This window comes from Chiloscyllium plagiosum, chromosome 24 (genome assembly GCF_004010195.1).
Source record: "Chiloscyllium plagiosum isolate BGI_BamShark_2017 chromosome 24, ASM401019v2, whole genome shotgun sequence".
In the NCBI taxonomy this organism is placed as follows: domain Eukaryota; kingdom Metazoa; phylum Chordata; class Chondrichthyes; order Orectolobiformes; family Hemiscylliidae; genus Chiloscyllium; species Chiloscyllium plagiosum.
The window spans coordinates 46,351,019-46,377,163 of NC_057733.1; the positions used below are offsets into that span (position 1 = coordinate 46,351,019).

The 26,145-nt window shown below is 40.6% G+C and overlaps 1 protein-coding gene across 4 annotated transcripts in view; it reads right to left on the minus strand.

Annotated features, from left to right (window-relative positions):
• The window catches only part of cep131 (centrosomal protein 131), a 131,900-nt gene that overhangs the window by 88,320 nt on the left and 17,435 nt on the right, over positions 1-26,145 (minus strand). Inside the window, exons 4-10 of one of the 4 annotated variants that reach the window (XM_043714979.1) lie at positions 23,707-23,821; positions 18,934-19,064; positions 15,341-15,454; positions 12,816-12,968; positions 4,197-4,283; positions 2,668-2,785; positions 846-962 (exon numbers count right to left, since the gene is read on the minus strand). In XM_043714979.1, the coding sequence (XP_043570914.1) occupies positions 846-962; positions 2,668-2,785; positions 4,197-4,283; positions 12,816-12,968; positions 15,341-15,454; positions 18,934-19,064; positions 23,707-23,821 (835 nt within the window). The remainder of the gene's footprint in view (positions 1-845; positions 963-2,667; positions 2,786-4,196; positions 4,284-12,815; positions 12,969-15,340; positions 15,455-18,933; positions 19,065-23,706; positions 23,822-26,145) is intronic. The other 3 variants (XM_043714981.1, XM_043714980.1, XM_043714982.1) reach the window with 3 other exon arrangements.

The following is a 26,145-nucleotide window of genomic DNA, read 5'->3' on the forward strand; positions in this document are numbered from 1 at the left end:
ATAAGACAGAGGAGCAGCATGAGGCCATTCATTTGCTCCACCACTTGATCATGGCTGATATGTTCCTCATTTTCCTGCCTTCTCTCTGTAACCCTTGATTCCCTTACTAATCATAAACTTTGATTTTATTATGTTCATAACATCAAATTAATGTTAGATAAAAACAACAAAGACAAGTACTAATTTTGCAGAAATCGTGTCCTGATTATAGCCTTGTCACAGTAGTTGGAATGGAACTCAAATCTGGTCAGTAAGCTATCATGCTATCAGAAAGAGCACAGTATCCACCCAAATGAACAGTTACGGTAACTTGAAAACTCCAAACTGTACGAGTTGCTCTCCCAATGCCACTGCTACCATAAAAAGGAACTAGTCCAGGAGCTACAATATAATGCACTGAGGAGGTAATTAACTAGCTCTGCTCAAAATATGAATAACAATCATCATACATTAGGAAATTCAAGAAATCCTCACTTAATTTCCACACCAAAACCACACTTTAATTTCTTAAAGTGGAATTAAGAAAATTAAACTAAAAAAATCGTTAAATCATTTTGTTTCCACAAAAAAGTCATGATAAAGCGATGAGCTTGACATACCTTTACATTGACAAGTTACATAAGATGTTGTTAACATTCAATATTTAATTAGTCATGTCCTGTAGAAGTAGGCTATAGAAAAAAAGTCTCATTTTGACATTATCAGACTGCTGCACATAACATCGTCAACATAATAAAAGTCTACTGGAGTGGTGAAATAAGGATGTTCATATAGAAGGTTATTTTAAAACCAAAAAAAAAATCAAACTGAAACCGAAAGATGAAATTCACATTACAGCACTGTACCTCAATGGCAGCCTTCCTTGCTTGTCGGGCTTTTTCTTCTCGAATCCTCTTCCGTTCTTCACTTTTTTTCCTTTGGCGCTCTTGATCACTTTCAACTAACATTTCTTGCTCTCTCTCCTGACACAAAAATGCACCATCAGTTAATTACCACCTCCCTGTATTTAATTGGCAAGTTGAAATGGATCTTAATCCAAATGATGAGTGAACCTAATTCTACCCTACTGTAAATAATTATATGCTGCTAATGCACAAGAGTACTGATAGTTGACAGCTTCAATAATTTTTCATTGTTTATAATTCACTTTCTTAAAGATTCATGATTTTGATGAAACATAACTTAAAAGCAAATTCCATGCTAAGTATACTAAATATTTCACAACAACCAAGTACAGTACAGATACTAAAGGAAGAAATTGCTGGAGAAACTCAGCAGGTCCCACAGCATTTGCACAGAGAGAAGAAATTAACATTGGACTTCTTCAGAATTGCTTCAGAGTGCGAAGAAAAGTTATATTGGATTCAAGACATAAACTGCTTCCACAGATGCTGCATGATCTAGTGAATTTCTCCAGCACTTTGTTTTTATTTCATATGCCTAGGAACCTCAGCATTTTGCTTTGATTGCATCACAGAATTAAACAATTGTATGGAATAAACATTATAAATATACTTTTTGCTGTTCTGTGCTCTTTAAGGGTCCTGTCTTACCTAACAGATCATTCATCAGCTAGATTAGGCAACCAGACTTCAGCAAACACATTTCTGTAACTGTCAGCTGCGAGCTACAAGTAAATTGAGCCAACTTGCTGAAATTGATGTTTCACCTTTAGGACTTTTGTTTCATCCTTTCCGGGTGAACCTACCTGTTGGGGAACTTAGCAGATGGTTCATCTTTAGTGGACTCGATAATGTAGACCACAAACTATTTCAGCTAGTCCAGACAGAGTGAATGAGAGGACATCTATGTATGCACGTATGTGCGTTAATGCATAGTGCAGGGTTTTTTTTGGGTGAGAGTGTAGTGGAATTCAAACTAATCTGAAAATAATATAATACTCATTAAGTAAATGTCATCTATTAATGGTACAGGATAGCTATGGTGATTATGAAGGAAGATAACATTGTTGAATTCATTTGCAAATTAAAGCTTTGATTTCAGAATGTTATAATTTGGGATATCTTGCAGGAGTACTTTGATTTAGGACATAAGCTAAGTGTAGTAGGCTTGAGAGTGAAGATGTCACTTTGGATTGATGGTGCCTAAAGCTTTCCAACATTGGGGATTTTCTTCACTTCATATCTGGATTTAAAGTAAACTAATTCACAAAGAATCATTATTACAATGATTATGATTACATTCCCTACAAAATGGGAAATGGGCCATTTGTCCCAACAAGTCCACACCAACCCTCCAAACAGTAACCCATCTAGACCCATTCCCCTACCCTATAGTTACCCCTGACTAATGCACCTAACACTACAGAAAGTTTAGCATGACCAATTTACCTGACCTGCACATCTTTTGAATTGTGGAAGGAAACCAGAGCACCCGGAGGAAACCCATGCAGACTCCACATAGACAGTCGCCCAAGATGGAAATGGAACCCAAGTTCCTGGCAGTGTGAGGCAGCAGTGCTAACCACTGAGCCACCATGCCACCCAGCTGTATCGTATGACAATCAGGATGTTAGAAAGAAAGTTAAATTAATCTGGATTTTTCTTTATCTAGGAATTTATGTATTCCTAGCTAGAAGCCTTAATGAGCTCAATGTGAATATTCAGTGTACAGCATTTTATCCAGTTGTATTTCTTTTGAAGTCACCTGTTTTTTAGTAGCAAGCAGTCGCTTTAGGGCAGCTTGACTTGCTTTGCGTCTCTGGGAATGACGTCTGTACCAACGCTGAATGGTAATCACTGCATGGTTCACATGTTGTATGAATCTATCATTTAGGTGTGGAGCCAAAAGAGAGAAAAAGACCAAAAACAATATTTTTAAAATGAGAACATAGTTCAATTAATAATTTGTCATTAAAATAAAGACCTTTCTTCCTACTCAGTGTTAACCAATGGAGAAGTTGCACACAATTATTCATGATGCATCAGCTGAAAATCAAGAGTTGATCTTAAGATAACATGACTAATTTGCCTCTGTATGCTGTGAATGTACTACAATCAGAACACAGTGTGACATTAAGTAATGAGTCTTTATTTTTCAGGACATGCTAAAATAAGGTAGGTAATTAAAATTATACATTACACAGATAAACAAATCCAGCTCAAAAACTCAGCTGCTGTGGTGAAATACTTGTGGATACCAAGGCAATTTTTATACTGGATGATTTTGTATGAATTCTCACTTCTTCTCCAATGAACGTTCACAACTTTCAGAAAATCTTCACTTCCTCTAACATCCTCCTGTACAGTAATTCTGGGATGGGATATAAAATCATGTGCTGTTCAGTGAGAGCTGTAAATGACAGCACATTGAGTAAGAAAGTCCAATGCTTAGAGATCAAAAACAACACACCTAGTGAGTGCCATGTAGAGGCCTTTCTGATCCATAAAGAGACATTCCATGAAATAATTTAAACATTGGGCAAGGTTCACCAGTTTTTTAGAAGGTGATATTGAATGGGTCACCTACACTGCATTCTGCTGCAGACATCACTGGAAAGAAAGATTGGAAAAGGAGTATAACATCCAGTCTAACATCAGCTTCATTACACCAACATTAAAATTTTACTTCCAGGACTTCCTATATGGTTTTGTTGTCAAACAGTCAGATTAAAAATTCCACCTGGTCAATGTATATTTAGATAATTGGAAGAAAAACATTTTCTTTATCAGATTATCACCTACACGACAACTGCAGTAATTTCACCACACAACCTCTCTCCAGCCCAGTTAACTTCACTCAATCCTTTACATGAAGTGATATTTACGATCAATACACAGATGCCAATTATTATTGATGAAGAGCAATGTGTGCCTAGACTCAACTAATTTCTAAGAGGTCTCTTACAGCTGAGAGAGAGCATGTAATTGAAAAAGGCAAAAGAAATTTTACCCCATCATTCTCAATGACTCCAAACACAACTGCAGTGAAATTACAGCATTGTATCCAACTTTGTCAACCAAACACTCAAGTTTAGAATTTGCTTTTTGCAGCAGTAAGCTCATGCACAAAGATTAAGTAGAAAGAAACCTAGAAGAACAGCAAGGAAGCACTACAAATACTACTATATGTGCTTTGCAAAATCGCACAGGTCAGCTCGTACATGGACAGCAATTTTTTTCTGCACAACACCATAAAGGTAAGCAACGCACTCCTACATAAAAATCTATGCATACCCTAAATCGGGATGAGCGATATCTGGATTATCGTTCTGGAGCAGTTGAGTAAAATCCATTTTATCGTTAAGATTTAAGTATCGGATTCTAGGGGTGGTAGAAAAACATATTTAGAGACAATTTTTGATTCAGAGTTGTTTTGATGTTTAGGTAGGATATATGGTGCTGTTAACATGAGCATTTAAGGTCATCATAGTTTTAACATAAAATAATTTCCAATGATTTCAAGAAAAACTCAGAATAAATGCTTCAAACCTGTTCTCAAAGCAAATGCAATGACTCAGATACAAAATTTTACAAATATATGCAAAAATGTAAATAATTGATAGCTTGTGCTTGACAGAACTGTAACTGGCAATCAAACTGAAAAATCAATATTTAAAACAATCCAAAAAAATCCCATAAGATGCTTGATGTTCACGGGTGCTCAGCCTGGAGAAATTGGCTTTTAAAAGAATTACATCTACCTCTGGAAACAGGATCTACTTTTCTGTAAAACTGCTTTTTATGATGTTTAAGTCTCTGCGGAATTGGTGGATGGGTGTCGGCCAAAATGGCCTAATCCTGGGTAGATACATCCCACTGAAATTCAAATGGAGGTTGATTGATGAGTTGTATCTTGTACCAGATGTTTGGCAGCCAGCTTGTTTTGCAAACTCAAGTCGCAAAAGCGTTCTAACTGACCCAGAAACCATGCTGCTTTCATCATTGAGGATAATGCATGATTCTGATATGACCATCAGTGTATCTTGTAGCATTTCACCTGCCTACCTGTGCTGCTCACCAAACGAAGGTAGCTTTAAATATTCGAAAACCAGCATACAAATGACACAGCAGACCAACACAACTGGACATTTTTGATCAACTATGCACTCCACTTGTTATATGTGATGAGACTGTGCCTTTAAGAGAATGTTTTGTCCTGTTTCTCTTGCAAAAAGGTGTTGTCAGAGTGATGCCAAAAGGTCTCATTCACACAGGCGGTTGGTTATCAGCTTTTGAGCTCACCCTGGAATTTTCTTTTAAAGACAAAAGAATTGTGATTGGGCAGGGTCATGGCTCTCAGATCCAGAAAGCCTTTTAGCTTTGCTTTTAAGAAGCTGAACGTTTCTGCTGGCTGCTTGAGTGAAGTATTAGACAGTGAGGCTTCCTCTTTAAAATCAAAAGGGCAGATTGTTTCTTGCTTCTGCACTGGAGGGAGACAGCATGTGAGAATCATAACTGTTTTGCTGAATTGTTATTTTGCCAAATACTGTAGTATGTTTTTGGGGGGGATGCTGCCCATATTGGAAGAGTTAACGATTAGTGGTTAAATAACACACAACCTTATTAGGTATTTCAATAAAGTTATGCCAATTTTTTTTGTGCTGTCAGAATAAAGTGTGTTTTGATTAAAGCCTAGTGGTAGACCTATTGAATTATGTTCTGGAACACAGCACCTTACTCTTGTCTTTAAATAAATATAAAAGTTAGGGTCTCGGCCCTCTCCTCACAATAGTTTGGCAGGACGGGGCAGTCTGGTCTGGTTCATAACATATAACAATGAAAACCTGCCCCCATTACTTTCTCACTTGCATAAAGTTGATTAGATGTTAGTTAGGTGTATCAAACTAAAGCCTTATTTTATTATTGTCATTTAGTAACTCATTTCAGCTTCTTCCAGTCAGTTCAACCCCATCAACCCCAGTTTCTACCACATTTGTTCCGATGAGGCCACTTTCCAAAGTGGTGCTCTTAACATGTGCTCCTTCTTCTCCAACCGTGGCTTCCCACCTACAGTTGTTGACAGGGCTCTCGACAGTGTGCGGTCCAACTCCCATGCCATGGCCCTCACCCCCTCCCTCTCCTCCCAGAACAAGGATAGGGTCCTTCTTGTTCTCACCTTTCACCCCACCAGCCTTCACATGCAAAGAATAATCCTCCGCCATTTTCGCCAACTCCAGCACGATGCCACCACTAAACACATTTTCTCTTCCCTCACCCTGTCTGCAGTGCGCAGACATCGTTCCCTCCAGGACAACCTACTCCACTCCTCCATCACACCTAACACCTCTCCCATCACACCTAACACCTCTCCCATCACACACGGCACCTTCCCGTCACACCTGGCACCTTCCCGTCACACCTGGCACCTTCCCGTCACACCTGGCACCTTCCCGTCACACCTGGCACCTTCCCGTCACACCTGGCACCTTCCCGTCACACCTGGCACCTTCCCGTCACACCTGGCACCTTCCCGTCACACCTGGCACCTTCCCGTCACACCTGGCACCTTCCCGTCACACCTGGCACCTTCCCGTCACACCTGGCACCTTCCCGTCACACCTGGCACCTTCCCGTCACACCTGGCACCTTCCCGTCACACCTGGCACCTTCCCGTCACACCTGGCACCTTCCCGTCACACCTGGCACCTTCCCGTCACACCTGGCACCTTCCCGTCACACCTGGCACCTTCCCGTCACACCTGGCACCTTCCCGTCACACCTGGCACCTTCCCGTCACACCTGGCACCTTCCCGTCACACCTGGCACCTTCCCGTCACACCTGGCACCTTCCCGTCACACCTGGCACCTTCCCGTCACACTAACACCTCTCCCATCACACACGGCACCTTCCCGTCACACCTGGCACCTTCCCGTCACACCTGGCACCTTCCCGTCACACCTGGCACCTTCCCGTCACACACGGCACCTCTCCCATTACACACGGCACCTTCCCATGCAATCGCAGAAGGTGCAACACCTGCCCCTTTACCACTTCCATGCTTGCTCACCATCAAAGGCCCCAAACACTCATTTCAGATTAAGCAGCATTTCACTTGTACCTCTTTCAATTTGGTCTATTGCATTCATTGCTCCCAATGTGGTCTCCTCTATATTGGACAGACAAAACACAGATTGGGTGATCGCTTTGCTGAGCACCTTCGATCTGTACACAATCAGGTCCCAGACCTTCCCATTGCTTGCCACTTCAACACACAATCCTGCTCCCATGCCCACATGTTTGCCCTTAGCCTGCTGCAATGTTCCAGTGAAGTTCAACACAAACTGGAGGAATAGCATCTCATCTTCTGACTAGGCACATTACAGCCTGCCAGTCTCAACACTGAATTCAACAACTTCAGGTGATTATCCCATCTCGAGTCCTTTGTTTACATTCTGCTCCGTAATTTTATTTCATTTCATTTATTTATTTTTATTTTTTTTCCACTGTTCTGTACCTCTTATTTCTCGATTGTCTCTCTTTCTCTAGCTCCCCACTCTCTCATCACCTTTTTCCCTCTCCTCTTCCCCCTTTGCTACCCTTCTCCCCTGTTTTCCATTTTGCCTCTGCTTCACCTATCTCCCCCATCCCCCACATATTTTGTCACATAGCACTGGCTTCAGCCTTGGTCATTCACAGCTTCTAATCTCCCTATAATCTCTCCATGCACTGTCATTATCACCTCTTTACTGCTACCTTTGCTTCTGAAGCCATGACTCGCCTTCTCTCAGCCCATTATAAATACCACCCTATTCCCCCCTTTTCTTTAGCTTTGACAAAGGGTCAGTTAGCCTTGAAACGTCAGCTCTTTTCTCTCCGTACAGATGCTGCCAGACCTGCTAAGATTTTCCAGCATTTTCTATTTAGGTTTCTACCACTTATGGACATAGAAGCCCCCAAAGTTCTGGTTCAAATGATGTGATGACCTGTTACTATCAAGTATTATCCAGCAATAAAGAGCAGTGCTTTGCTCTCTCCTAGATCAATAACATGTCAATTTCAACAAACTCAGCACCATTTAAAGTAATAGTGTCAAGTGTGTGACCATACTGCCTCATACTGACCATTGCATGGGCTGACTGGAAATGAGACAGTGGAAGAGCAGCATATTTTAAGTGGACAATATTGCAAGAATGTACCCTACCACTTCATGGAAAAATGTGAACCAGTTTTGACTGTACAGCAGAGCCAGACATTGTAACCATGGCGAATAGGAAGGTTGATTGAATAACCAAAGGAACACAACTAGTTTAGGAGTAGGTAGAAAGATGCACTGCAGTCTTGGACATTTTAAGCCAGCCCTTCAAATCTGGAAATGGAGCATCCATTTTTTTTAAAGGAAGGAATAGCAACACAAACTTCAATGCAAGATGGCAAATTTCACCTTACAATGATTTTAGGAAGAATTTTAAAGCTTAATTCCAATTTATGGAATAATTTATTTACATGTTAACTTACATTCTATTTAACTTACTAACTTGAATCAAAGCTGAAAATTTTAGCTACAGAAGGAATTTTTCTATTCACACCAAGTAAACTGGTGCATAAATCTGTACTGCATCCTTCCTAACAATACACAAACCAACTCAAACTAGAAAATAAAAAGCAACTATTACAAAACATAATGATTTATACAATGTCAAGAATATAGTAGAATATAGGAGACATTTCCAAATTAAGTGGCTCAAGCTGTGCATTAAAACAAGTGTTAAAGCCAACCACAGATATTATGGCATGGCCTAATTTTACACAGCAAGATTCCATTTGAAATCTGCAACATGCTTCAGGATTTAAATAAATACTCATTTTTAAAGAACAACCACATCAGGTGATGAAAACAAGTAACCTATTGAAGTGCCAGGATTTGGCTCTCCAAGAGTGAGTTGCTATTGTTCAATTGTTTGGGTAATACCACACCACACCAATTACTGGAATACTGTAACCACTGATCGGAAACACTAAACCACTGTTTCAACGTTTTTGGTTGATACATTCCTCAACATCAGATGTTATTATATTATACCCGCTCTTTTCCCACAAATTTGACAAAAAGGCCAAAATGTGCTTTTCAGCATCAGTTAGTGCTGTGTAGAATAATTTTGATTTAATTTGATTTACTATTATCACATGTACTGAGGTACCATGAAAACTGCTGTCTTAAGTACCTCACAGTCAGATCATACTATACAAGTGCATCAGGGTAACAGAACAGAGTGCAGGATACAATGTCACAGCTGCCGAGAAGGTGCAGAGAGAGATTAACATTAACAGCTAGGAAGAAGTTGTTCTTGAATCTGTTGGTACACCAAACAAATTTTTATATCTTTTGACTGATAGAAGAGGGTGGGAGAATATATAACTGGGAATGGGAATATAACTTTGATTACGTTGGTTGCTTTCCTGATGCAGCGGGAAATGTAGATGAAGTCAATGGATGGGAGGCTGGTTTGTATGACGGACCAGGCTGTGTTCACAATTCTGGAGCTCCTTGGAGTCTTGGAAAGAGCAGTTGCCACACAATACCGTGCTGCATCCAGGTATGATGCTTTCTATGGTGCATCTGTAAACATTTAAGAGAGTCTTTATGGACAAGGCAAACTTCCTTAGCCGTCTGAGGAAGCAGAGGTGTTGGTGTGCTTTCTTGACTGTTGCCTCGATTTGGGTAGGCCAGGACAGATGGTCTCTCCCAGGAATTCGATGCTCTCGACCCTCTCCACTTTGGCACCATTGATGCAGACAGGAGCATGGCCTCCACTCCACTTCCTGAAGTCAATGACCAGCTCTTTTGTTTTGCTGATGTTGATGGAGAGATTGTTATCTTTATACCATGCCATTAAACACTATCTCCTCCAGTACTCTGTATCATTGTTGTTTGCAATCAGACTTACAACGGTCAGATATATGCACAGTACTGCACCACAGCCTTGAGTCATCTATTCTGTGGCTAAGTTAATTAGCTGGAATGGTACAAAATATAAAATGCAATCAATTAACACCTGACTGCAGCTGAAGTGCCTCTAAGTGACTCTAAACAGCATCACCTCGTCAAGAGAAAACTTAAGATTTCTGATCAAGCTATATGGGCTTTGCAATAGTGATCAGTTTCACAGCTGCTCAGTTCAAATATTCATCAATAATTTCTGTGCTTCATGCTCTAGGCTTGTTCCAGCATCCCCCTACCTCTAAAAGATGATAGACATGCAGTAAACAAATCCATTTCTGATGAGGCACCTTCAATTTGCTTCAGTATGCTGATGGCAAGGATCCCAATGCTTAAATGACAGATTCTACCAAAGTGCTGCACATGAAGGTACCAAATGTTGTTCTGGGCTGCTTTATTTGGCATTGGCATTTGTTGCCAAACTGCTGCATCTGTTGGTTTACACCAAACCAAAGGAGGTCTTGCCAATTGTCTCTGTTGTCAGCTAGTGACTCTCAGGTGTAATGATCAATGTTTAGGGTCTTCATATCAGCCCTCACATCCTTGAAACAAAACTTTGTCTATCTTACTGGCCATGTGTCTCCAATTACCTCACCACCCAAAAAGTCCTTAAGTCTGTGACAGACGCCAAGCCAAAGTAGACGTCTCAGTCTGATGAGTACAAAAATAACGTAGGAGCTCTGTGTTTGAGCGGACTGTGCCTTCATGACTTTTGTCATACCAGGATATACTATAATGCACTGCAGATTGTAAAGCTGGAAATTATTCAGCTTGCTTTCCCGATAGCTGTAAGTGATCATAGCCACACAGCAAGGTTCTGAGAACACAGGCCACATAATCGCGTAATCGGTTTGATTCGAAGAGTCAACTCGATGTTGTTCCATGTGCATTTTGAGAGTCAGCCAAAGGTGGAAGTTCATTTCCCTACGTGCATATCAAGTTCCACATCAAAGGACAGGTGGTCTGTCAGCAAGGACTCAAGGCAGAAGAATTTGCTAACCACTTCCAACAGGATGTTATTGTGATCAGGGCAGAGCTATGATACCCTATTTAATGCCTCAACGTCCTTAACGTTTATAGTCAAGGAGAACAAATTACAGGCATGAGACAACAATCCATGGTCAGGGAGGCAAATCGAGTTTCTCATTAAGTGGCAATGTCAACAAAAAGCTTGTGGAAATCATAGTCAATTAGGGCTGTCCAGCAAACACTTGCTGGGTAGTGTGGGTCAATGCTCATAGCAGGACAGACAGTTCTCGCAGTTAAACCTCCAAGCAGGAAATTTACCTTCCTTTCTTTGTTGTACAGCCTACATCTTCTAGAATTGTAGGCTTGGCTTTGAATCCATCAGGCAGTTAGGGGTGCTAGATGGCTGTAGCGTGTTACAAAGACATTAAGTACCTTAAAGCAGCCGATGGAAAAGATACTGATTCCCATGTACTTGGCCTCACAAATTTCAGATACAGTCCTGAGTGAATCAAGCAACTGTTATGATCCTAACAAGGACAGGTTACTTAAAAGCACTGTGAAATATAACAACAACTTGCAAAGATATAATTACCTTTTGTAAACCAGGGATTTACTAATAAGCCACAACTGGATCCCACAAGGAAAGGGCATCCAATTACTAACCCTTACCCACACAGGGAAGAACGCTGTTCTGAATTTTGGGGGTCTCATAGAAGCATAAAATCCCTACAGTGTGGAAGCGGACCATTCAGCCCATCGGGTCCACACCAACTCTATCCCTGTAACCCTGAATTTCCCATGGCGGATCCACCTAGCCTGTACATCCCTGGACACTATGGGCACTTTAGCATGGCCAAGTCACCTAACCTGCACATCTTTGGACTATGGAAAGAAACCAAAGTGCCTGGAGAAAAACCATGCAGATACAGGGAGAACACACAAACTCCACACAGACAGTGGCCAGAGGGTGGTAATCAAAAGTGGGTCCTTTGCACTGTGAGGCAGCAGTGCTAACCACTGAGCTGCCGTGCCACTCTTACCTGCTAGCTAGAGAGCAAGCGAAAGATCCATGCTGCCTTGTCTTGGACAGGTCTGCCATGTTACACACAAATCAGTTGGTGGTAAGACCATCAGCAGGTTTTCCCCTGGAATCAAGACCCAGAGTAGGTCCAGAAGTACTGCAACAAGAGCTGGCAAAGGTCGGCAGTTCTGGTGCTCAGCAGTACTGTTCAGGCTTCCATAGCTGCTGCAAAGAGGAGAACCCTTCCTCATTCTTCCATCTCTCAAGGTGGAATGTGTGAAAAGGGATGTTCAGAAGTAGTTGAAAGCAAAGCAGGAGTTAGCTCTTATTGGGTTCCTGCCATCCTGTTGTTCAGGCATTGATTGCCTTTCAGTTCTTCAACAAAAAACAACCTACCCAGCCTCAGGTCACAAGTGGCCTCTACCATTTCATCTGTTGGGCACAGTGCATGATGAAAACTTCAGCCCTTCCCCAGACCTTGGTTAATCCCAGCTGCAGTGTGTCAAAGCCCTTGAGTGTCATCTTGCAAGGGAGCAGGAAAGCTATGCAGTTCAGGTCACCATTATCTTGCCTAAGTTAATATCCTTCGGAGCTCCAAGCTCAACTCCAGTGAGATCAGAAGATTTTGCCCATGGTTCTAATATCTATTCTTATGAATTGCACATATCTCAAGTAGACAATACAACCAGATCTTGCTCTCTCAAGGCAGTATTTATTGACAAATGATTCCTGCAAGCTAATTAAAACAGAATAAAACACATTATAAAGACAACCACAGAATTTGACAGTTAAATTTCACCATCTGTGGGGACAAATATTCAACTGCCTTGTCATGATGTGGCTAGAAAATACAATGTAGATTCTGATCTAGTTTTACAAATTATAACTACTTCTTAACTGCAATTACCAAATGTTAAAACTGACCTTTCTGCTTCCTCCTCAGTCACTTCCTTCTTCTTCAACAAGGCTGTGTTATTTCTTGTTACAACATTATTACTGGACAGGTTTTTCTGTGATTTCTTAAAGGAGCCCTGATCCAAGCTATTCTCCTCATTAGCTGGCATCTTAATCATGTTGCTGTCAAAACATATAAACATTCCAACAATCGCCTTAGAATCCATGTATACAAAACAGATGAACATTTCGTATCTTAATTCATGAGAAAGCATTAAGAGTAACTCATGCTTCAGTACTAGCCCATATGCCCTGGTAACCTTCCAACACTTTATTCAAATGCCTGTTCTTGAACAGTGGGTATATATAAAACAATTAGTTTTAACAAAATTAATTTGCATAAAGGATAGTGAAATTAAGTTCCAAATGATACCATGATGTTAATGTTCAATAAGCTCACAAATGGCAAAAGTTTTGTTTCCAATGAACAGACATTCAGTAAGGAAACAAAAAAAGTGATATACAAGCTGATTCCTTGAGAGGGGTAAGACAGCATGGAATTGGCAGGATTTATCATCTCCAATCTTTGCCTTTGTCTCACTGCAGAAGAAAATATGAAAGAGAAGGCCAAGATAGTTCACCCCAGCCTGCAACCCTCACCCCCATGGATGCTCAAACCAAGGATGGTGAGGATATCTCTGGGCGGCACACTCTCAATATGTCTGGGCACCCTAGGCAGAAAGGTCCCCACGCGTGTCCGCCCAAAACACCAACCAGCAGACTTCCTCCATGCCAGTCGCAGACCATAGGACTCTACATCAACATAGTGGGATTAAAAGGAAAATTAAAACCTTCTGAGGGCACCAAGGTGGCAGGGGAGATATCTCAATGTATTTAGAATTTCACATTTTCACTTTACATCATCAACTGCAAGAATGAAGCTACAGAGGCTACACTTCCTTTTGCTACTCAGTGTCAGAAATCCTGCCTGAAGGATTACTATTCTGTCCCACATGAACATACTAGCATAAATCATTGCCATGTTTGAATGTAGGAGCATCAAATGTTGTGAAACCTTCTAATGATTTGTAACATTAACTTTTATTGCACAACAGGAAAGAGAAGAACAAACCGATAAGCTGTACTTGCATTTGGGAATAAACAGGGGCTCTTTGCCTTTCCAAAATCAGCACATTTACAGTCAATGAATGATGACTTCACCTGTCTTAGAGACAACTGCTTACAATAGAACTAAGTCCTGTCCAGCTTGTTGTGCTGTTGCACTTTATCATGTTGATGATGTTTTCCTAATCAACATCCTCATCTTTGTTTGCAGAAGAACAATGCCACTCTCACAGCTCCTCACCATCCATCATTTCCCTTTTTGGCCAATCTAGCCTTCTGAAGCACAGTATGCAAAGGTTACACAGCCCACTCTGTCTGTAGCATACCTTCAAGGAACCTCCAGATCCCTACAAGAATAGGAACCTCATCTTGAGCAGTCCTATCAAATGTCCTCAAATGGCACCAGTGGAGCATGTTGTACTGTTGACTTTAATTTCTTCTTGAGATTTGGCATACATCTATGGGATACGTCTTGCAAATTGGAATTCAATTCTTTTGGGAATTTCTTCTGTTGCCACCAGCTTAAAGGGATTGGTACAATGCCAGTGACCCACCAAAGCCAAAAGCTGTACCCTTGCCATTGATAAAATCCAATGTACCATACTGAATACCAAAGTGTTACTGCGGACTGAAATCATAGAATCCCTACAGTGTGGAAACAGGCCCTTCAGCCCAACAAGTCCACCCAGACCCATTCCACTACCCTATTATCCTATGTTTACCCCAACTAATGCACCTAGCCAACACATCCCTGAACACTATTTAGCATGGCCAATTCACCTAATCTGCACATCTTTGGATTGTGGGAGGAAAGAGCTGAAAATGTGTTGCTGGAAAAGCGCAGCAGGTCAGGCAGCATCCAAGGAGCAGGAGAATCGACGTTTCGGGCATGAGCCCTTCTTCAGGAATGAGGAAAGTGTGCCAAGCAGGCTAAGATAAAAGGTAGGGAGGAGGGACGTTGGAAATGCGATAGGTGGAAGGAGATTAAGGTGAGGGTGATAGGCCGGAGTGGGGGTGGGGGCGGAGAGGTCAGGAAGAAGATTTCAGGTTAGGAAGGTGGTGCTGAGTTCGAGGGTTGGGACTGAGACAAGGTGGGGGGAGGGGAAATGAGGAAACCCAATCACCTGGAGGAAACCCATGCAGACACAGGGAGAATGTGCAAACTCCACATAGACAGTCGCCCGAGGCTGGAATCAAACCCGGATCCCTCAGCATGCTAACCACTGAGCTACCCTGCCACGGTCAAGAAATGTGATATAGCATCCGCTAATATTCTTGGTTGTATGCATTAATAAAATTAGACCATAGAGAAAAGATATCAGACTTTGAATATAATTGCAAACATTATCATTTCATAAATAAGTGAGAATAATAGGATTTTAAATTGATTTTTGAATAGTTCCCACGATTCAGAAGAATGTTGCACTTACTTCAGAGATGTGGCTTTCTGGTTGGAGCTTTTTGGGGTCAAAAGTTTATCAATAGTTGGGTAGTTGTTGTGCAGCATTGTGGTGACAGAATTCCCAACGGTTCCCTTGTTACTCCTGTAAAATAAGAAAATTAAAAATTATTCAACCCACAAAGACAATATCTTGCAATGAAGTTATTTTATTTGGATAAACAAGAGCAAACACTCTCCAAGTTAAACATTTTGACTTTGTTTAGCAAATCCTGACAGCTTTCAACATGTTGTATTATAGACGGAGGCAATGACGTTGGACACCATTACTGAGACTGGATTAATGAATTCCAGATTTTATTGATTGAATTTAAAATCCACCAGTCAGCATCTCTCTCCAAAGCAAGATATGGCTGAATTGTTTCAAGCTTGCATACTCAAGTATAAATAAACTGCATTGCAATAGAGTTGATAAAATAAATTTATAACCATGACTTTTACCTATTGATTCATGGTGTGGGCATATTTTAAATCAATGAAGCATCGTACACATTGTAAAGTCTGCTTTTCTATCCATATAGTGAATCACAATAAACACTTCACGATAACCATTTCACAAACTGCACAGATATGTGGAATTTATGTTGTGTGGAAAATCTAGAACAGCTAAGATCGTTCTCCTTGCAGAGAGAAGGTCAAGAGGATATTTGATGGCTGCATTGATAATAATGACAGGCTTTAATGCAATGAAGTCAGAAGAAAAAGTTTCCACAGGCAGGACAATTGATGACCAGAAAGCAGAGTTTATGATAATTGGTGATAATCCAGAGAATGAGGAAAATTTTTGTTCTGATTATGAAATTATGATAATAAAAATGATCTAGAATTCACTGCCTAATAAAGTGCTGGAGGTAGAATCATGGCTTTCAATAGGCAACCAGATGTATACTTGTAAGATTGACATTTGCAGAGTATGTGAAAGAACTGGGGAAATTTAACTAATTGGATAGAGTTGCACAGACATGATGGACCATTAACAGCTCCTCAAAATAAAAGACAACAAAAGAATAAATTTAACATCTGAGCACATCCGTCCACTATTTTAGCTAACCATCATTCTATGTAATTAATTGTCCTTCTCATCTCTAACCTTGCCATCAGACAGCAAAAGATTCCAATCTCAGGCTACCTTCTCCATCTTATCCGGCAGCTAACTGCAAATATTGCATCATCTTTCAGTGATAAAACTACCATCCATGATCGGTGTAAAATTGAAATTACAACATAGAAACTGCTAATCCTTGAAAAGGATTTATACTGATGTTTATATTCCATACAAGCAATCATCCTAATTGCACATACCTGCCCTGTTCACTTTTATTCATTATGGTCCACTTAGTGCTGTACTCAACTGGCACATTAGAGCACGTTACAGCGGGTTTAACTGGATAGTAATTAAAAGCAGAAGAGCAAACTGGAGTTCACTCGGACCTGAAAACTGCTGAGCTCCAGGAAAGCACTGTGGCGTTAAGTTTCATTTGTGATAGAATCCGTAGTATTGCTACTCTACAACTTTCTTTTTTGAAATTACAGTGCAATAAGAAGAACACGTAGATCATTAGTGTCTATGCGAGCAAGCTAGCAGACTGGTTCTCCAGCCAGATTCTGCTTTCTCAGACAGACCATAGGTGATGACAAATGCAAGATCTTCACCATCAAGCCAGTCAGTCTGGCTCAAATTAAAACAAAATAGCAATTAGCCCTTTCTCATGAATGACAGTACCCCAAATCTATTCCGAAACTAATTAATACTTTTCAGCGCAGTATTTAATTTATTAACTGCAGGTTATTAAATCATGGGATAAACTCAGGATGGCAGTCTTTTCATGGTGAAATAAATGCCACAGTAAGATACATTATTCCTGACATAGAGGCCTCACAGCACGGAAGGAGACAGCCATTGAATCCATGTTGGCCCTCTGGAAAGCAAACCAGAAAGTCCCCACTCTATCTGATTCGGGATAGTCAACATGGCTTTGTGTGTGGGAAATCATGTCTCACAAACTTGATTGAGCTTTTTGAAGTAACAAAGAGGATTGATGAGGGCAGAGCAGTAGATGTGATCTATATGAACTTCAGTAAGGCGTTTGACAAGGTTCCCCATGGGAGACTGATTAGCAAGGTTAGATCTCATGGAATACAGGGAGAACCAGCCACTTGAATACAGAACTGGCTCAAAGATAGAAGACAGAGGGTGGTGGTGAAGGGTTGTTTTTCAGTCTGGAGGCCTATGACCACTGGAGTGCCACAAGGATCAGTGCTGGGCCCTCTACTTTTTGTCATTTAAATAAATGATTTGGGTGCGAGCATAAGAGGTACAGTTAGGAGGTTTGCAGATAACACTAAAATTGGAAGTGTAGTGGACAACGAAGAGGGATACCTCAGATTACAACAGGATCTGGTCCAAATGGGCCAATGGGCTGAGAGGTGGCAGATGGAGTTTAATTCAGATAAATGCAAGGTGCTGCATTTTGGGAAAGCAAATCTTAGCAGGACTTACACACTTAATGGTAAGGTCCTAGGTAGTGTTGCTCAACAAAGAGACCTTGGAGTTCAGGTTCATAGCTCCTTGAAAGTGGAGTCGCAGGTAGATAGGATAGTGAAGAAGGCATTTGGTATGCTTTGCTTTATTGGTCAGAGTATTGAGTACAGGAGTTGGGAGGTCATGTTGCGGCTGTACGGGACATAGGTTTAGGGTGAGAGGGGAAAGATATAAAAGAGACCTAAGGGGCAACTTTTTCTTGCAGAGGGTGGTACGTTTATGGAATGAGCTACCAGAGGATGTGGGTGGCTGGTACAATTGCAACATTTAAGAGGCATTTGGATGGGTATATGAATAGGAAGGGTTTGGAGGGATATGGGCCGGCTGCTGGCAGATGGGACGAGATTGGGTTGGGATATCTGCTCGGCATGGACAGGTTGGACCGAAGGGTCTGTTTCCACGCTGTACAGCTCTATGACTCTATTGCATTGCACTGCAAGTTTGTTTTCTTCAGGTGCCATCCAATTTTCTTTTGAAATCATTCACCGGCACCACTTCCATCACTCTCACTGACAGCAAGTTCTGGGTCATTTCCACTTATTCAGAGAAAATAACTTCCTTCATCGTTTCCCCACAGTCCAAATTCTGTGCTCCCTATTCCTTGTGTCTCAGATTATGGGCACAGCTTTTCTTTCTATCTTCTCTAAATTTATCATAACCTGTATCCTTTATCACATCACTTCTCAACTTCTTTACTCCAAGAAGAATAACTCTAGCATCAACAATTGCTAAATCCAATTGCTAAATTCCCTCAGCCAGGGAATCATTCCAAAAACTTTCCTCCTCTATACAATATCAAGAATCCTCGCATCCTCTCTCAAGTGTGGTAGTATCCAGGAGTGGACAGTAATAGTGCTGGAAGTACACAGAAGCATGTATGAAAGGGCAAAATCCATTCTTTACCATCATACTATTAAACATTTCTGCAAAATTCAAAGATCAAAAGGTACTTTCAATTATATCTGGGAATCAGCTTTTTTTATTCTTATATCCTTATTATAGCTTTCTAGAAATCCACTAACCGATTGTTGGCTGTAAAGTTGGCTGCTAGTGACACAGTTGCGGTCTCTCTCCTTTTCGACAAGACAGGCACGTCTATCGTACTGGTACTGCGACCACTAACAGGAACTGGGAAAGCTCTGGGCTCCTCATCCTGCCATTCGGGAAGAAACAAAGACCGGAATGGAGAAACAACAGGTTATTCTACAAATATGTCCATTATTTTTGAAATGAATTGCTTGTATTTGAAACAGAAAATACTATCCTTCTACACTGTGCTGAAGCCAAGGTCATACAATAGCCACTTTTACCTTCCTGGCTCTCATCAATAACAAATGACTTGTCATTAAATGGTTAAGTCATAAGTACAGTGGAATGATCTTTTACAAGAAGTTGCTTTCTCTTCAACTACTTGGTTTAGTACAGTATGTGTGACATCACTAGATTTAAAACTAACTTCATCTTTCCACTACAAGTTACTCAAGTGGTTTCCCACACATCAGTTAGGGGAGATCCAACAGCAAGGATTACAGAAGAACTGTATAATTCTTTGAAGTATAAGACATTCAGGTCATGTAAGTGAAGATGAGTATTCTTTTCAGGTCTCCAATTGGGTCATCAGTAAATCCAGCATTTAGACAGAGCTTGGGGGCAATATTATTGTATAAAATGATCAATCTGGATGAACCAAGGCTTCAAAAAAAGGTGACATGATAGAAGGAGGAAACTACAGTCCCATTAGTTAGATACCAGTAGAGGAAACATTTTTGACAGAATACTTAGGAATGTTGTAAATGATTGTTTGGACAGAAGAGCATACATGGGACACCCATAATGGTTTCACAAAAAATAATCACATCTTGCAAACCTAACTGTAGTTTTTAAAAAGTTATTGCTATCACAATAGTACAGATTAAGGATTATTGATTTGTGAATTCATTTGGTCAATTTGGTACCTGGATTTTTATGGACTGAAATAGGTTCAAAAATAAAGGATCAGAAAGCACTTACTTTAAAATATCCACAGGCATCACCTGCCCCACACAGTTAGGCCAGATTTCACGGTGGGACCTTTACTGTTTGCTATTTTAATACATGATCTGAATGAAGGCATGGGGGGAACAATCTGCAAACTTTCAGATAGCATGAAATTTCATAATTGTGTTAGGGAGTGTGAATGATGCAGGGTGAATTCTCTTTATTCATATACGCTTCAGGGAAAGTGTTAAAGAAGATGAAGAAACTAAGAAATCCATATTTCCAGGTGCACAAATTCTCAAAATCACATATGAACAACACTGTGAAGAGCAATTAAGATATTGTGATGCATTAAAAGGACAACTCACACAATAAATAATGTTATCCTCACAGAACAAAGCTTCCAAACTCTTTTCCTGGTGCACCTTATTTTAATGCATTAGATGGTTTGTGATCCCAGAGTGAAATTTGGAGGGCAGGAGAGTTGTTCATCCTCTCCTTCCTTCACTTCTCCCAACTTTAACCCTCATTGCCACATGGTGTGGGGAGGTGGAGGGTAGTCGATTAAAAGGCAGTGACAACAACCACCGATTGGGAAGCCCTGTTGAAAATGACCAGGCCTGACTTACAATCTGATGTCTGGTTTTTGGAAAGGACAAAGGAAAGGAGCAAGATAAAGTTAGTTTTAAACTTAGTGATGACTTAACCCCAAAATAAATCATTTCAGTTATTAAGACAGGTGAAAAGAATTGGAATTCTGCATTTTAAAAAAGCCTAGGTTTAACGATGATATGATTGAGGCATACAAGATGATGAAAAGAACATATTGTGCTTCAGTTAGCTATATTTTACAATCAAATAGGTTAGGAATGACCCAGGATGAGAACTTCCAATTATGTCACACAAGATGTGTTTTGATTTAATTTGATTTATTTATTGTCATGTACATGTTGTTACAAAATACAGTGTTGTATAATGTTGCCACTCTCCAGCGCCATTTTAAAACACAGAAAAATAAACCAACACGTAGAACACAAAGGTAGAGAAATAAAGTGTCCAACATTACAGTGCTTCTTCTGAAATGCTCTGCCGTGGGCCTGGAGGCTAGGCATGAGTCCCCTTCACTGCGCTGCCACTGCTGCAATGGAAATCCCCATTCTTTGGCACTATCTCACCTCCATCGATGCCCTCACCACTGAGTTTTTTCTGGACCTCACCAATGCAGATGCCACTGATGCTTCTGGGTACCAACCTGACCTCCGCCACTGCCTGAGTCAGCTTCAGGCCCACCTCACCAATGTAGCCGCAGCTGACGCCAACAGCATACTGGGCCCAAACTCCCCTCCACCACCGACTTCATGAATCTGCACTGCACGCAGATGCCACCGCAAAACCAAATTGGACTCCACAGCAGCAGCCATGAGTCGTCTCTAGGAACAACTCGATGATGCAGCAGTTGCTGGGAACCCAAACTTGCTTCTGATGCTGTTGCCATCAATCCATGCTCCTGGAGCTACTTAAATTCGCGCTGCTGGGCCCACTCGCCTCCACTGTTGGTGTTGCCATGACCAAGCTCTTCACCAAGAGATAAATAAAATAAAAGAGAAAAAAAAGATAGAAGAGAGACAAAAAGGAGGAAAGAAACAAAAACAAAGTGGACGGAACAGACGAGCCCCAGCGGTCCTACTCTTCCTCCTTCACTGGAAGGGTAAAGGAGTTACAGGTCAGAAGCTGGTTCTTTGCCTAGAGAATTATGAACCTTGAGAGGTCTTGAACTAGTTTTCATCTCATGCAATGACTGTCATCTCACACAATCTACAGTTATGTGGGACACAGTAAATGGTCCAAAAGGGCCTTGTGCTGTTCCTGTATTCCCTATAAACTCAAGACAGCGTGACTAAGTTGTAGCATGACACTCAAGCAAATTAGCAGCTGAGGAACTGCCAGAATAATTAATCTTCAACAGCACGCTGAATCACAGTGGGACAGAGTTTAATGGCAGAGCTACCTCAACTTTCCATTATAAATGCAATTAACACACGACCACTCAGCATGACAGTTTAAGAGGACATTTCTCAAGCTTTAACTATTAGAATGTTAGCATTCAGATAGCCTTGTAGAATACAACTACTGCAGTCATGTTCCATGAAAAAATATTTCTACAGGAAGCCAATTCTATTCTGCCTGGTGTACTTGAATATTGTTGGTGAGACTTTTAATTCCTGGCAGTTAAAGACAAATTACTTTTAACTCATGGATTAATCACTTAAAAAAAAAAGTATCATTCGAAAACGTAAGTACAATCAGATGGAGAACTTCCACAGGAACAGACGAACAGGAGTAGGCCATTCACCCTCTTGAGCTGGTTCCACCATTCAATGAGATCATGGTTGATCTTTGGCTGAAATCTACTTACCTGCCTTTGGCCCATATCCCTTAACACCTATGTTTCATTAAAAAATCTCAGGTTTAAAATTAACAACTGATCTAGCAGCCATTGCATCTCAGAGAACATTTCTATGGAACGTAATGTTTTCCTGCATGATCTTGCTTCCTAAAATATAGAGTGTCAAATGAAGAAGCAATTTAATATTGAATGTGAAGCAGTGTCAAATTAGTTGAAAACCGTGCATTTGAAACCTTTTATGAACAGCTCAAATAAAAACCAGAGATAGCAAGTTAAAGTGCAAGAGCTGCTACTTCAAGTCCAGAGCGTTTTGTTAATATAGTTGAGCTGGTTCTTTTGGAAAGATGTGATTATTTGAGATGGTACAATTGAAATCAAAGTTTCTGAAGGTGGTTATTGTGTGCAGTTTTGGTCTTCTTATTTAAGGAAGGATGTAAATGCAGTTCAGAGGAGGTTTACTAGATTGATACCTGGAATGAATGGGTTTTCTTATGAGGATAAGTTAAGGTAGGCTGGTCATGTTTTCAGTGCAGTTTAGAAGAGAGAGAGGTGATCTGGTTAAGAACAAAGAACAAAGAAAATGTCCAGACGCATGATTGAAGTATACAAGATTCTGAATGGTCCTAATAATGGTCTAGACATGGAAAGGATGTTTCCTTTTGTGAGTCTGCCAGAACTAGGGAGCACTGTTTTCTAATTCAGGGTCACTCTTTCAGATAATTTTTTTTTCCTTTCTGAAGGTTGTGCCACTTTGGAACTCTGCCTCAAAAGGTCATAAAATATTCTTTAGAACAAGGTTGATAGATTCTCGTTAGATAACAGAATCTGTGGTTATTGGGAGTGAATGGGGGGAGTATGGAAGTCAAAATGTTATCAGAGCAGCCATGATCATACTGAACGGTACAGCAGGCTCGAGGGCCTGAATGGTCTACTTCTGCTCTAACTTTGTATATTTGTATGAATGACTACAATGCAAAGTTCAGACATCAGGACATTCAAGCAAGAGGTAATTAGTAAGAGATTTGGTGGGGGAATAAGTGTAATATACTGAAACATTTAAAAAGGACAGGCTGTCAAAATAATCTTTAAACTGTTTTAGTTTACTTTTATACCATTTTAATATTATTTTCTTTATTCCAGCTTGAAAAACTGTTTAAATAACTTAGAAAGCTTCATTACATTCAGGAGATCAAGAGGCTAAGATACTATTTGAGCGTCCAGATAAGTGAGGGACATTTAGCAGTTGGAACTGTACTCCAGGAAATGACCAACACTTCTGTAAATTGGAGATGGAAAATAACAAATAAAACTATACAGGATTCTGAAGGACAAATGGAAAAATCCTGTTGACACATCAAGGCACGCTGTTGGTTGGAGAGTTAATTTAGTGAGTTAGTTAGTTTATAATTACCAGAACATTCCAAGTGGTCCTCTTCTCTGGGGATGTCTTGCTCAAACTGGATAGTTTTTTCCTCCCATCAGCTGAGCTATCAAACAAAGCCAGGAAATCATCTGCTCTCTCTTCACTAAGCAGGAAACAGGATAAGAGTCACAATTAATGGACTTATTTTGTTCACTCACAGTGCCATAATAGCATTATAGTCATTCTGGTATAATACACATTTTATTCATACAAATTGGCTATAATGCAATTGACGAATTGTTGCCTCTATTTGAATTATGCAAACTTGCTACTGAAGGATATAGCAATTTTCTGTAGTGATCTTGTACAGCGCGATTTCTATAACACAGGGTTGAGAGGAACACAACTGTTGTGCTACAGCAGAATGAACTTTTAGTGATTATGTGCAGCCAGTTCCAGATATTCACTTTTCCTAAAGTCTTAATTCTCATAATTCCACACTCCTTATGTGACATGCACATAAATGCCTCATTAGTTCCAAACTGTGCTCTCTTGCGGGTCTGTTCAGTGTGTTCCATTATTGCACATTTGAAATTTGATTCTTCGAAAGTCACTGCATCACTCCCTCAGCCCTAACTAGGCAAGAATTAGGAATAAAATGCAGATTTATTGATTACATAAATCAAGTACTCATGTAGATACTGTGACCAAGCTGAACTTCCCTCCAAGCAATTGCTGGTGGTCTGAACTTTACTCCACCTGGTGACTATGTGATTGCTGTTTTAAATCAAGTAATGATTAAAACTCAAGGAAAAGAGGGGAACGGACTGATGCTCAATGGAATAGATGGAGAAAACATTTTCTAATTCATTTCAACTTCTTCATCATCAAGTTAAGTGTTTACTAACTGGGCACCATTTATTGATCAGAGATGTTACTGAAATATGTATGGTCACACTGCCACCTACTGTCACTAACTGCAAGCAAATAAGTTGTAATCTATATTCATTACAATAAGCAATTGCATAGGATTTCAGATCTCTCTAATATGACAATTTGGTCATTTCAATGTCAGTGAATTCAGTGGAAAAACATTTGTTTTTTTTTTGAAATTATTGATTTTCTTGCAAATTGGTTCCTCAATCCTTCTCGGGACAAAAAAGATAGCAAGCAAGTTAAATTTCATTACTTACTGCTTGCAATCCAAAAAAAACGAAAGTCATAGACACACATAAAATAAATTCCACATCAGGTAAAATAAGATGATTTTGCTGCTTTTACAAAACTAAAATTACTTTATATCTCTACTTTCCAAGAACAGAGAAGTATACATTTGAAGAAACTCAAAAAACTAAATGCATTTAATTTTAAAATGGATGCAAAGGCAGGATTGTTTAGAATAGAATTGAATAGCAACTTATTGTCACTTGCATTTATGAAAATACAGTGAAATGCATATAAGTTGCCACAATTATAATTACAGAAAGTATAAAAAGAGATAACAGAGACAAAGGAAGGACAAAGTTCATCTTTTGTTCCCTCCTCGGCTCCTGGGCTTCTGAAGTGGCTACTGAAACTGTCCGAGGCCACCAAACCAAGGATTTCCAGACTGGACACACTGTACCAACATCAAAGCTGACACTAAAGCCACTGTATCACCACCATAGCAAGGAGGGACAGACCGAACCCAAAAGGTTGGCGATGCTGAAGCCATCACTCAAGCCATCCCCACTTCAACTGCTGCTCAAAGCCGCCACATTGAGGCCATAGCCACAAGGAACAAACCAGAACCACCAGGCCACCACTGCTGTAGCCACCACTGAAACCACCGCCAGGAGAAATCGACCAGACCCAACAACAATGAAGACTTCGATAAAGCTGCAGCCACGACAAGGAACAGACACTGGATCCCAGTGCCGCAGCAGGTCCTTGCAACTGCCCACCTCCATTGCTGCCGCAGAAAAGATCAAAACGTGAACTTTGAAACAAAGGAGAAATAAAGAAACAAAAAAAAAGAAGAATGTGGCCAGCCAGGTGAGCGGGCAGATCTGGGCACCAAATCCAAACACTTCAGATGGACCACAATCCTTTGTTACCTGCCAACCTGCTGGTTAGCCAGCACAGTTCCATCTCAAGGCCCGTTTTGAGCAGCCTGTTTGATTAGGTAAGAGACAAATGCTTATTAAAGTCAATATTCCAAAGCTAACTAGATACCACGTGCAGTTGAAGACCACTCCACACATAGAGGCATCCTTCTGGCCAGTGTGGCCCTCTGGGGGTCTCCATCTCCATTGCAATCAAGCAAAGTTGGCCTTTTTACTTTTCCCCTTCTAAGAAGAAGACTTTAGAGTGGTGGTGGAAAAGCACAGCAGTTCAGGCAGTATCCGAGGAGCAGGAAAATTGACGTTTCGGGCAAAAGCCCTTCATCAGGAATAGAGGCAGAGTGCCTGCAGGGTAGAGAGATAAGCTAGAGGAGGGTGGGGGTGG